At 41.2% G+C, this 13,654-nt stretch overlaps 1 protein-coding gene across 1 annotated transcript in view; it reads left to right on the top strand.

Annotated features, from left to right (window-relative positions):
- Window positions 1–661: 661 nt before the first annotated feature.
- The window catches only part of ATOH8 (atonal bHLH transcription factor 8), a 33,817-nt gene continuing 20,824 nt past the window's right edge, over window positions 662–13,654 (top strand). The window contains exon 1 of the mRNA XM_075188591.1: window positions 662–1,587. Within this exon, the coding sequence (XP_075044692.1) occupies window positions 1,024–1,587 (564 nt within the window). The 5' untranslated portion in view covers window positions 662–1,023. The remainder of the gene's footprint in view (window positions 1,588–13,654) is intronic.

Here is a 13,654-nt window from a genome sequence, read left to right as displayed (position 1 = left end):
AAAACAGTCAGTATTTAACTTATGTGCAAAACAGAATACTAATTTGCACCCCTTGCATTGTAACATGGTTTTGTCCAGGAGACTGAAATAAGAAGTTTCTCAAGTTAAGATCCTTAATGAATCAGGCCCCTAGTTATCATGTAGTTAGTACATTCTACAACATGACAGCTAGAATCTGATTGGTTGCTATAGGCAACATCTCCACTTTTTCAAACCCGTAGTTTAGTAAATCTAGCCCCAAGACTTATAGTTGTGGCATAAGCCAAAAGAGCTGTAGCACCAGCTATTTATATCTATATCTACCTATATATATATATAGATATATATATATATATATATATATATATATATACATGTATATATATATATATATATATATATATATATATATCATCATCATCATCACCATTTATATATATATATATCAATCATCATCACCATTTATTTATATGTGTGTGTGTGTGTATATATATATATATATATATAAATATATATATATATATAAATTGCAAAGTATGTCTGCATCACTTTGCAATATTGCAGTTCAAGTGGCTCCGGCAGCCATGGGGTGCATTCTTCAGGCACGAATAATATCATGTATCACATTTTCATCTTTCTTTTTCTGGGATTCCTCAGTTTTAAAGGAAACGGCTTATTCAGAGAATAGAACAAAGGGGATTGGCAGTCCAGCTGTTTTGGGGAGAAAGAAAAAGAGAAAGAGAGAGAGAGAGAGAGAGAGAGGGTGAAAAAAAAAAAAAAAGCTTCCTGCTCCTTTAAAGCAGCTCATCTGTGTGGCTCGGGCTGGAAAGTCTTTTTGGCTGTGTGAGGCAGTCTCCTTGTAGCAGGCGGCTCGCTGACTGATCTCACTAACAGGGGCTTCTGTGTAAGCTGAGGCTAAACAAACACAGATGGAGTTCAGTGTGCATTCACCAAAAATGCTGGCAATGCGGCAGGGACATCAGATGACACTGTGACTGCACAGCGCACAGGACAAGATCTCTGCTGCTGGTGCCCCCCCAGATAATGAGGAACCTCCAGATACTAGAAGACCCCCAGTGGAAGAGCCACTGCATCAAGGACATCACTGGGATCAAGAGGCTGAAGAGGAAGAGCAGGGAGGTGATCAAGCAAGTCGGCAGCTTCCAAACTTTTAAAGTGGACCTGAAAGTGGACGCGGAGGTCAAGGGGACCGGACCGGAGAGACCGGAGGGGCTGAGAGCTGAGCTGATGGACAGGGCAAGTGATGAGGGGTCTGAAGATGCCTTGGACTTGAGGAGTGGGACTCTCCAGGGAAAGAAGGGGTTAATGCCGGCAGGTCTGGAGGCGCTGTCCTATGGTGACCAGAGACTGCAGTCCAGGATTGTGGTGTGTCAGAGACCCCCAGAGACCTCCTACTTGTCAGTCTCTCAAGTGACTTACAACAACAGCCCAGACCCCTGTGCATCGCCTAGGAAACGGCTGGGGGAGACGGCAGGCGTCTCTACAGAGATCAAAGCCATTCAGCAGACAAGGAGACTGCTAGCAAATGCCAGGGAGAGATCCAGAGTGCACACCATCAGTGCAGCCTTTGAGGCTCTCAGGAAGCAGGTATAGAGCTCCCTGTGTCCTACCTTGTGATATGCATCATGTCATGTCCCATCTGTGTGAATGAAACTCCATTAATGTCATTTATTCTGCAGCTTGCAGAGACACACGTTGTGTGGCAGGGTTTATATATTTCATATTATTAGCTTTGATTCCTAAGCAGCAGCAGAAATGTACTCAGCACAGTACCAGAATGCCAGTCATGATCTCACTGACCAACAGAGCTTGCAATCCAATTTTGTCTATGGGTAAAATAAAGCTGACTTGCTCAAGATTATTAGGATCTGTGGTCTCCTTAACAGCTGTGTCAGCCCCATTGAGGGACATTTCTAAAAACAGGCACCAGGGAAAATAAATAGTGCATCTGGTTTATCTCTCCTGCATGTTTACAAATGCCGCATTGCTTCCTTAAATTAGAGTAGAATAGAATAGAACTAACTTTTTGCACTAGGTTACAGATGCTTTTCTCAGGCAAACTGTTTTTAAATAAATGTCCCGTGGCACAGTGCACACCTGTATGTACACATACATTTCGTGGCATGCCATGCCCCCTATACTTGTATATCATTAATTTCATGTAATTCATTTAGAATGGCAACCCATTCCATGGCGCTGTACAATAAGGAGACCACTCAACACAAATTGATAACAATATAATTATGAAAGAAAGGCGAAAGGTCAGAGGTCATTGTCATGGTATAGCTTGAAACTAGTACTCATCAGGTCAGACGGCACAGCTCAGTTTGTATGTACAGAGTATATTTTGTTGTGGACTGTGTGTTCCATGGCCTCCTATTATCCTCTGGCAGGCAGACAATGCTGAGACTTGTAGTTCTACAACAGCAGGTAAGCCACAGGTTGCCTACTCTTGGCATAGACGGAGAAAGATGGCATGGCAAGACAATAACTCATATTATAACTGCGCCCTTTCTCTACTGCAAATATTTACCATATGATTCTAGATTTGTGGGCACCAAAAAATGCATTCCAGTAGAATAAGAATGGATGACGTATTACTTCAGGGGTTCAGCAATCTTATTATCTATACATTTATAAACATGAAAAGTTCCAGGTCATTTCTCAACCTATCGCCTTTTAAAGGGGTGTAAACCCATCGGCTGCATCGCAACATTGATTTAGAATAGTTGGAGTCCTCAACATGTGAGTGTAACATGATTGGCTCATATTGTGCTCTGCTACTGAGTCCCTCAGCCAATCACGATAAATATTGAAATGCATCGTTGGGGTTCCCTTTAATGCCAACGTGAATGTTCTAAATGGTGATTGTTTAAAAAGAGTCATCCTTGTATGACCTCCACCCATCTCATGAACAGGACAAGATTTTTCATTTTGTGCAGAAATAGAGGACCTTGATGATGTATCTTCCTGCACACAAGGTACAGATGGGAAGAGGGACACTTGTCCTAGACCAGTGTTGGCTAACCTGTGACACTCCAGGTGTTTGTGAAACTACAAGTCTCAGCATGCTTTGCCAGTATATAGCAGCTTATTGCTGGAAGGGTATGCTGGGATTTGTAGTTTCACAACACCTGGAGTGTCACAGGTTAGCCAACACTGTCCTAGACTGACAGTGCTGATATGTGATGGAATAACATACAATAAGGCACATCACTGCTCTTTGCAGCATGCTACAGACATATGCAGGGGCAGAACATGGCATTGTCAGGACCCATAGCAGAGAGTGGACTGGCATTGCCCGGATGACCCTGGCCTCCAGCGCCAACCAGGGTTGGTCATGTCAGTGTCAGCATTTACACAGCACTAAGCAGTAGCCCTGCAGTTCTATGATGTTATCTGTGGTCACTTCAGTTGTGCAATGTGCGTGATATAACCAGACTGGCTGTAGATGGCTACAATCTCTGGCTTCCATGGGAGAACACAATGTACAGCACTAACTCCTGGAAGGGTCCTCTGATGACGCGCACAGAGCCAGCAGCATTTTACTGAATGAAAAGGGATTCCCAGTGCAGATTGCCAACTTCAATAAGTGACCACCCCGCAGTACAGCACTGACCGCACAGTTGCAGAGCAGATTTCAAGCTCCCGTCTGTAACTTGATGCTGTTCTCAGCAAACACACATCATACATAGATTTGGTGCATTATCTACATTTCTGTGTTTGTGGATTACATTACTTTTCTGGAATTCCGCTAAGTGGGAAATGTCTTTCATCTAATTGACAGTACAGTGTATTGATATTGGTGTTAATAACATAACTTTACCTCCCCAATATACTAATCACCATACTCACATATATTGTAACTGTAGATCAGATATTAGAATATTTTTATTGTCATGCGCCACCTTATTCATTTTTACCAAATACCTACCTAAAGCCTCCTAATGTTTGTGTTTATTTATACCAAATACCCACTTACATCTGTACTTGTTTGCAATTTCCAGATATGCTAATATCCTTATATTTCTACCAAGTAAACACTGACGACTATAAACTGTTACCAACAGGACTATTTATCAAGTGGAGAAAAGCCGTTTCTCTGGCTAAAGCAGGTGTTTTCACCAGAGATAATGCTTCTACCTATATCGTATTTCCCCATGTATATGACGCTCCACTGTATAAGACGCACCTATATAAATCATGTGAAAAAATTGAGGATAAACATTATCCTCAATTTTTTCACAGAGTAATTGTGCAGCATGTACAGAGATGAGAGACGGTGTTCTAATGCTATTGTCAATTCTGCCTTACCCTGTCAGATGCTTCCTCTGTCCAGTAAAGTCTTCTTTCTTCTGTCCGTCTGATCCTGATGCTGGAAAGCCGCTCACCGTCCTCTTCACGTTGACCGGGTGTCCAATCAGGACTTTGACAAGGTCCTGATTGGAAAAACGCCAAATGCAGAAACCGGAAGTGTGCGGTTCAGGCACCACATCCGGTCATCGCGAAGAGGACGGTAAGCGGCTTTCCAGCATCAGGATCAGAACGGACAGAATAAAGAAGACTTTACTGGACAGAGGAATTATCTGACAGGGTAAGCGCTACTACCCCTGTATAAGACGCACCCAGTTTTTAGACCCAAAATTTTGGGGAAAAAGGTGCGTCTTATACATGGGGAAATATGGTCTATCATAGGTTCAGTGCAACAATAGCAGAAATCATTTGTCGGGACTTACTGTCGAAGGCCTATTTAACAAAGATCAATAAATGGTAATAATAATAATAATCAAGGCTATCCGACTTCACCTTCTGTGGTTGCCATCTCAGGATGGAGATAGGAGAAAATTAATGATAAAAATGTTTATTTCCATAAAAAACTGTTTTTCATTTGTTACTAGCATTTACATATTTATTATTTTCATATTTTTAGATATATTTTTAATATATTTTTTCTATTATTATTATTATTATTATTATTATTATTATTAATGGATAGTCAAAGCCTGGGCTGGCAGTTCCACTTCATTTGAAGACGAGTAAATGTTTTCTTTCCTCGGAAATGTAGTAACACTTCTAATAACTATACAGAAGTTGTCAAGGATTTAGAACCTCAGTAAATACCGTTCTGTCCCAGCCTGCTGACATTGGTCTAATAGGTTTTGTTTTGTAGAAATATCCGGACAGTACGTTCCCTGAGAACTTCATGTATTGCATTACTTCCTTTTATAACAAAACAACAAAGCAACTTGAAATGATGGGGTAGTAGGTAAGCAAAAAGCAACATTTGGCAAGTTCTTGATTAAACTAACTCAAAGTTACACTCCCAGATAGGCGTGGGAATTATTTTTGCTGACAGCTTTTCCATGACTGTGTAGGGCAGAGAGGGGCTACCTAATACACTTCAGGGGCTCATGGTGCGGACCTCTAAAGCCCTCACATTACCCTTGATAAAGGCCGCACATGATCCTTGATAATAAGTTAAAATAATACATTTAATTAAATAAAGAGACAATACATGAAATAACCAGCATTTAATACAAGTATTACATCCTATAACAAAACTTTCTGACAATTAAACAGGATGGAGCAGTGGGCTGCAGATGTTTGCTCAGAAGGCCCCAAGCAGGTCTATAGCCGCCTATTGTCCATCGCTGATGTAGGGGGTGCAGGTGGGAGGACCAATCCAAAATTGGAATCTCTGCTTTTCTCTGGGCTTAGTGGTTGATCTCACAGCCTCCGGCGGAAACTGGGTGTGTAGTGTGATGCTACGGAGGGCGTTGTGAGTAGGGGGGGGATAATCATAATCATGAGCCACATCATCATCATCATCATCACCATTTATTTATATAGCGCCACTGATTCCGCAGCGCTGTACAGAGAACTCATTCATATCAGTCCCTGCCCCATTGGGGCTTACAGTCTAAATTCCCTAACACACACACAGACAGACAGACAGACAGACAGAGAGAGAGAGAGACTAGGGTCAATTTGATAGCAGCCAATTAACCTACCATGGTTAGCAATTCTGCCTTACAGCGCTGGGGTCATGAGTTCAATTCCCGACCATGGCCTTATCTGTGTGGAGTTTGTATGTTCTCCCCGTGTTTGCATGGGTTTCCTCCGGGTGCTCCGGTTTCCTCCCATACTCCAAAAACATACTGGTACATCCCATAATATTGCGGAGATTTCGGTTTCTGATTGGTCCTTTCGCTAACATCCCCAGCGGTGACCTCTTCATTCATATAGCAGCTGTAGAAAATCAATTATCAACCGCAATTTATTCATAAAATATCCATACTGCTTGGCCAGGCCGGTCTCCGGGATATGCCCATGACTTACCAGACGTGCTGATTCACGTGTGCTCATGGAACTGAAAGCAGGTGCTTGGCAGTTCCTCTTGTTACAAAAAATAATAAATAGAATTTAAAAGAAAAAATAGAAAATTCTGTAAAACTAAAATGATTTTACTATAACTCATATGTGAAAAAAATACTTTAGTTAAATAATAAAGTACGTTTTCATTGAATTTCATCACCATTCTGAGATGGCTATAGCAGAAAAATCATTTAATCGCTACTTGTACTGCTGAGAGCATGAAGAAGCTATTGCCAAGACACCCGTTTTCACCGGAGATAGGGATTTTCTCTGTTAGATAAATAGACCTGATAGACAGTAAAACAAAGGAATGTATTTCTGGAGCCATTAATAATGTCTGCACTGGTAACGTCTACTGGTTCACTACTGACCCTCTCTGTGATGTGTGTGATCCCTATTCCCCAGTACATAAAACATCCAGCAATACTACAACATTATACAGCATTTTACAACTCCGATAATGACTAGGTCACTGCTCTATCTTGATCAGTAATAATCGAGGACAGAACATTACAGACGTTCTCTCTGCTATCGCATCTGCGTGGACTAAGCGCTTGAAACTGTTAAACAATCATAGTTGTTCCAATAGTGATATCCAGCACCCTTAGTTTTCTGTCTATAAAAGCAGAATTGCTACGCCACACTGGTTGCCTCTCACCTGGACCATCTGCAGCAGTGTCAGTTCATCTGTTGTCTATCCAGCTCTCTTTTATAGCAGAGAACGGGGTCCTGGAGGTTGCTGTTTGATTTGAACATATTGCTAAGGCCACTATTGGAAGCTAAGTATCATATTACTTTTTAATACTTATTTGCAATAAACGATTAGTCTTTTTCTTTTTTGTGAACTTTGCGGTCACGAGTCTTTAACTCATTGCAACCTAAAGAATGTGGTTCCACCAAGAATAGTTTAGTTGATGAATATGTGCATGTATTGACATTTGGGTTTAATGCTAAAAAGCACCTTTAACAGGGTGATCTGAATGCATAATTGCCAACTCTCCCAGAATGTCCTGGAGACTTCCGAAATCCGGGTCGGCCTTCCGGACTCCCGGGAGAGCAGGCAAGACTCCCGCATCCCGCAATTCCCTGTTCAAAATAATGCGTTTCGTGGGGAATCGCGTCATTTTGGCCCCGCCCCAGCGCAAAACATCATTTTCCACTTAGGGGCGGGCCAAAATGCCGCTGTTCACCATGCCCCACCCCTCCCGCTCTCTAGTCACGTCCCGCTCCTGGACTGCACTGTCTGAAAGTAAGCAAGTATGCCTGAATGCTTTACAGTAGCGGCAGAAAGAGTTTCATTATCACAGCAGACAGATCACACATACCTACTGTATTTTCCTATATCTCACTGGCAATCCTGCAAAGTGTTGGCTGCACATTAGTTTGGATGGACGTTCTCGCGTTAGTATCCAGAGAGGTTCTTACTTTACTTCATTACAGCAATCCCCCCCAAAGTGAACCATCAGACTGATGAAAAATGATGTTTGATCAGCACAGTTTTCTAATTATCATTGGTTTTCCGCATAGGAGATGAGCAAATTAAATTATGATGTATAGTGTTATTGGTTCTATTTCTACCAGGGCATCATCTGGGTGCAGTTTGTATGTTCTCTTCATGTTTGCCTGGGTTTCCTCTGGGTGCTCCTGTTTCCTCACACAGTACAAATACATGCTGATAGCAGAGCTGTAACTTAGAATTCTAGTGTCCGGGGCGAGAAAGACAAATGCTGCCCCCTAGCCCTTAATTTTAACCAAATTAACCTAAAATATTCCTAAATTGTGCCCCCCTTCAGCATTGCGCCCTGGGAGGTCGCCCCTGTCGCACAGCCCTAGTTACGGCCCTGGCTGATAGGTTAATATTAGTATATGTGCGATGTACAATCTAGATTGTAAGCTCCTCTGGGTCAGGGACAGAAGTGATGATTCTCTGTAAAGAGCTGTGTAATACTTATACACTCTAGAAATAAAGCTTAATAATAATCATGTAATTGTTCTTATGTAGAGGGGAAATTATACCAGAATTAGTTTTTATAAGCTTACACTTTCCAATAAAGTTCTGTAACAGTGATAGTGATAGGCATTACCACTGGTGCCATGTTCCACTGGATGTCAGTGCATAATGTATTCATTTTGTTTCTCAGCTATGTACAGCCATGTGCATACCTTCCAACATTAGGCTTTCTCCTGAGCGGGACAAATAGTGCACACAGCCGTGAAGGGGGACATGGTTACGATGTGTTGTGGGCATGGGAGCTACGCTACTCCCAACCTCTCTGACCTCACCTCCCCTGAAATCACCATTGAATAGTTGTGAGTACTAGTGGCAGGTGCGCGCAAGACCCACTAATGGTGGGCAGGGACAGTTGGGAGCTATGCATGTGGGGTTAGAACCAACTTGTACCTTTTCAGGTCATTAAAATGTTAACAAGGTTAGATCAACATGTAGCTGATCAGAGCATTAGCATGTTCACAGTACTAGGTCAATCTGTAGCCATTCAGAGCATTAGAATGTTCACAGTACTAGGTCGATCTGTAGCCATTAAGAGCATTAGCATGTTCACAGTACTAGGTCGATTTGTAGCCATTCAGAGCATTAGAATGTTCACAGGACTACTAGGTCAATCTGTAGCCATTCAGAGCATTAGAATGTTCACAGGACTAGGTCAATCTGTAGCCATTCAGAGCATTAAAATGTTCACAGGACTAGGTTGATCTGTAGCCATTCAGAGCATTAGAATGTTCACAGTACTAGGTCGATCTGTAGCCATTCAGAGCATTAGAATGTTCACAGGACTAGGTCAATCTATAGCCATTCAGAGCATTAGAATGTTCACAGTTCTAGGTCAGTCTGTATCCATTCAGAGCATTAGAATGTTCACAGGACTAGGTCAATTTGTAGCCATTCAGAGCATTAGAATGTTCACAGGACTAGGTCAATCTGTAGCCATTCAGCGCATTAGAACGTTCACAGGACTAGGTCAATCTGTAGCCATTCAGAGCATTAGAATGTTCACAGTTCTAGGTCAATTTGTATCCATTCAGAACATTAGAATGTTCACAAGACTAGGTCAATCTGTATCCATTCAGTGCATTAGAATGTTCACAGGACTAGGTCAATCTGTAGCCATTCATCGCATTAGAATGTTCACAGGACTATGTCAATCTGTAGCCATTCAGTGCATTAGAATGTTCACAGTTCTAGGTCAGTCTGTATCCATTCAGAGCATTAGAATGTTCACAGAACTAGGTTAATCTGTAGCCAATCAGAGACTTAGAATGTTCACAGATTTAAACTAACCAGTAGCCTATCAGAGAATTATTCACAATAGAAGTAAACAGATCCAACAGGCAAAAGCAATAAGATCAGCAACAAAATATAAATGTGCTATTTAAAACATTCAGCAGAGCCCTATGCACACGTAGAGGAGGTTTTCCCGTCAGGGCGTATAGGGTTAAAAAACTTAACTTGTGAAAAGGTGAATAAGTTATTCGGTTTAACAAGTTTGAATGTTGCTCCCGAGGGAAAAATCACAGTCTCTCTGTCAGAAAAAAAAGCCCACTTTCCTATTTATAATAAAGAAAAAATACTTTTGAGCAGCCAATGACGTAATGAGGCCAGAACTATTCCGAAGTGGACATTTATATGAACCTTCTGGAAGATTTTTCTGGCGTCTTACGAAGCAGAAACAAAGAGACAGTTCAGATACACAGTGTTCCAAGAGACTCAGCTAGCACGGGCCAACTACTTCCCCAGTGGGACGCTAAAATACTTCAACTCCCTGAATAAAAATAAACTCTATGAATTAGAAGATAGGGGGATTCAGCAGCTTATTATGGAACAAAGTCGACTCAGCGCTATGCTAAATATCCCTCGAGCAGACTTACAAATAGGGTTATATTTTTGCCGTCTGTTTGAAAATGAGATGTATATATTTTGTTTCTTTTTTTTTTCTTTCTTTTTAAGCTGTTCGCACAATCAACCTGCCAGAGCTGGAAGGGAAAAAGTTCTAAGGGGGTATTTGCTCAAATAAAGATATTTCTCCCAAAGGCATTGGGGATTTAAATATAAATGTATAATCTGTTGTGGACCAAATGCACATCGTGGGTCTTATGTAGAGTTGATGAAATTACCGTAAACTGTGTCCAAAAGATGACTCGGGACTCTACATAGTATGCTGAGTCAGCTGCATCTCAGCTGATCGGACATTATCATCATCATCATCATCATCATTTATATAGCGCCAGCAAATTCCGTAACGCTTTACAATTGGGAACAAACATTAATAAAACAATACTGGGTAATACATACAGACAGAGAGGTCAGAGGGCCCTGCTCGCAAGCTCACAATCTATGGGACAATGGGAGTTTGAAACACAAGGACATGTGCTACATCATATTGCACACTGGACCAGCTAGAATGCAAAGGTAAAAGTACTGAGTGTGCTGTGTGTGTACCAATGTTGGTCAGAGAGTTGTTGTCTTGTGTTAGCTGTGTAGAGGGTGGTAATAGGGGAGATTAAGATGGTGGTAGAGGAATATTATAAACTTGTCTGAAGAGGTGGGTTTTCAGAGAACGCTTGAAGGTTTGAAGACTAGAGAAAAGTCTTACTGTGCGAGGGAGGCAATTCTACGAAGTGGGTGCAGCCCGAAAAAAGTCCTGTAACCGAGAATGGGAGGATGTGATGAGAGCGGAAGAGAGACGTAGATCTTGTGCAGAACGGAGGTGTCGAGTAGGGAGATATTTTGAGACAAGTGAGGAAATGTATGTCGGTGCAATTTTGTTGACGGCCTTGTATGTTAGTAGAAGAATTTTATATTGGATTCGTTGAAATACAGGCAGCCAATGTAGAGACTGACAGAGTGGCTCAGCAGAGGAAGAACAGTTTGCATTATCAGTTTGTATCTTACACCCGCAACAGATACAGGTCCAGACAGGCGTATCGGCGTCCAGATCTGCATCGGTCACATTTACTTTAAAGCGGCCTTAATATTCTTGTCCTACGCTGGCATGTCCCCCGCCTCGCCCGATCCGCCTCTACACATCATACACACAAGATAAGTCATACTTGACCACTCTCCCAAATTTTCGGGAGACTCCAGAATTTGTAGGTCTTCCGAACTGACGGAAGAGCAGGCTATTCTCCCGCATCCTGTCCACCTACTAGTGAATTGGGTCATTTTGGCCCCACCCCAGTGGGGCCAAATGACGCAAATCACAGTGTCCCGTTACCTTACATCCTTACATTTGATGACGAGAAAGGATAAAATGTTGGTAGGTATGAGATAAAAGTTGTATACGCAAGATACTCACACCCTAATACATTCACAGACAGGTCGTTTAACGTCCTTAGTAAATATTTACCATATATACCATATTACTGCATTAGTATATTCATAATTTCTTAAATTTCTTAAACGTAAGTGCATGACAATGCTGGGATGAAGTGACTTCAATGTTGCGTGTCTGCATTTATTTATTCTTTTGCGTTATAAATTACCCTAACGGTTAATATTTATCCTAATTGATTTTATTAGTTTTATATTTAGTCCATATATTTTTTGTGTTTATACTATAATTTTAAATGTTAATTCTATGCATCCATTACGCTTTCAGTACTTACTAATATTACTCCTTCTAAAACAAACTCCCCTTTCCAGCCTTGTTGTTGTCATTACGATAATGGAGATGTAATTCACAGTGGCGCCAAAAGGAACTGCTTCCTGTAATTTTAAACCTATCATTTGTAAACAATAGTTACTTAAAATTACCTTGACAGGGATTCAGTTTTCCCTGTCTGTTTCCTGATGTCAATAAATATTCAATGAATAATGGAACAAGCTGGGATTTAACACATCATGAATAGACAAAGTTGCAAAAGACTCAGCGATCTTAATACATACATTTTATGGTTAACTGTAATCATATAAAAGATTGAGAGAAAATAATCGTTGCTACAAGAGTGCCAAATACGAGGTCGTTAAACTATTACCTAGAAGTCAAGTTTTATTTTACACATAAAAGAACAATACAAAGAAGTGTTGATGTTGGCTTAAAAAAACAAATGACTTATTTCCATCCAATCACGAGTTTAATGACCTATTACAACATGGAACATGGCTAATTACATCCAGCACTGTCTGACAAAGATGGCACTTTTGTCATGTTTTTGGCAACCACAAAAATGTGCCTGCATTACATTCCGTGCAATGGTTCTTACATGTTTGGTGCTTTAGGTACACCTATAAATCATTATCATAATCATCATCATTTATTTATATAGCGCCACTGATTCCGCAGCGCTGTACAGAGAACTCATTCACATCAGTCCCTGCCCCATTGGAGCTTACAGTCTAAATTCCCTAACACACACACACACACACACAGACTGAGAGAGAGAGAGACTAGGGTCAATTTTGATAGCAGCCAATAAACCTACTAGTATGTTTTTGGAGTATGGGAGGAAACCGGAGCACCCGGAGGACACCCATACAAACACGGGGAAAACATACAAACTCCACACAGATAAGGCCATGGTCGGGAATTGAACTCATGACCCCAGTGCTGTGAGGCAGAAGTGCTAACCACTAAGCCACCGTACCGCCCATATATAAATGTTTAGATTTGCGGGACACTGGTCCAGCGCGGGTAATATCGAGCTCCAAAGTAATGGAGTCATTTTATTGTATTAAAGAGTTTAAGAGTTTACTGAAATGCAATTTAGACCCACATACCATGATGTTTGGTATCCAGCTTACCATGTAGAATCTTATTTGACGACCAGTATGACCTACAGAACCTAATGCTAAGTGATTTGTGACTGATAACAGAACAACTTGTGATGTTTCGTTGACGTAATTTACTTAAATGCCCACATACGTTAAGGCCAGGAACAGTGTGATCTATCTGGTTACACACATGGAATACTGAGCCATATTAGGTGACACTTATGCAATGCTGGGCTATAGCTCATGACAAGAATACAATGCCAGGACATATTTGGTGATAGATATACAATGCTCGTCCATGTCTGCTGACAACTATGAAAGGTCGGACTATGTTTGGTGACATGGGCGAAAATATATATACAATGACAAGGACACAATGCTGTGCCATATCTGATAGCTGGAATACAATGCTGAGCCATATCTGATAACTGAATGCTCGGACATTCCTGACATATGAAGACAATGCTGGACCCATATCTGGTGTCTGGTATTTTGTCATATGCTATATATGTTGACAAATATATCAAATATTGCCTGTAATAACCCCCACTG

The sequence above is a fragment of the Mixophyes fleayi genome, chromosome 1, assembly GCF_038048845.1.
Source record: "Mixophyes fleayi isolate aMixFle1 chromosome 1, aMixFle1.hap1, whole genome shotgun sequence".
In the NCBI taxonomy this organism is placed as follows: domain Eukaryota; kingdom Metazoa; phylum Chordata; class Amphibia; order Anura; family Limnodynastidae; genus Mixophyes; species Mixophyes fleayi.
Note: the sequence above shows the minus strand (reverse complement) of the source record. Positions and strands in the feature narration are given on the sequence as shown.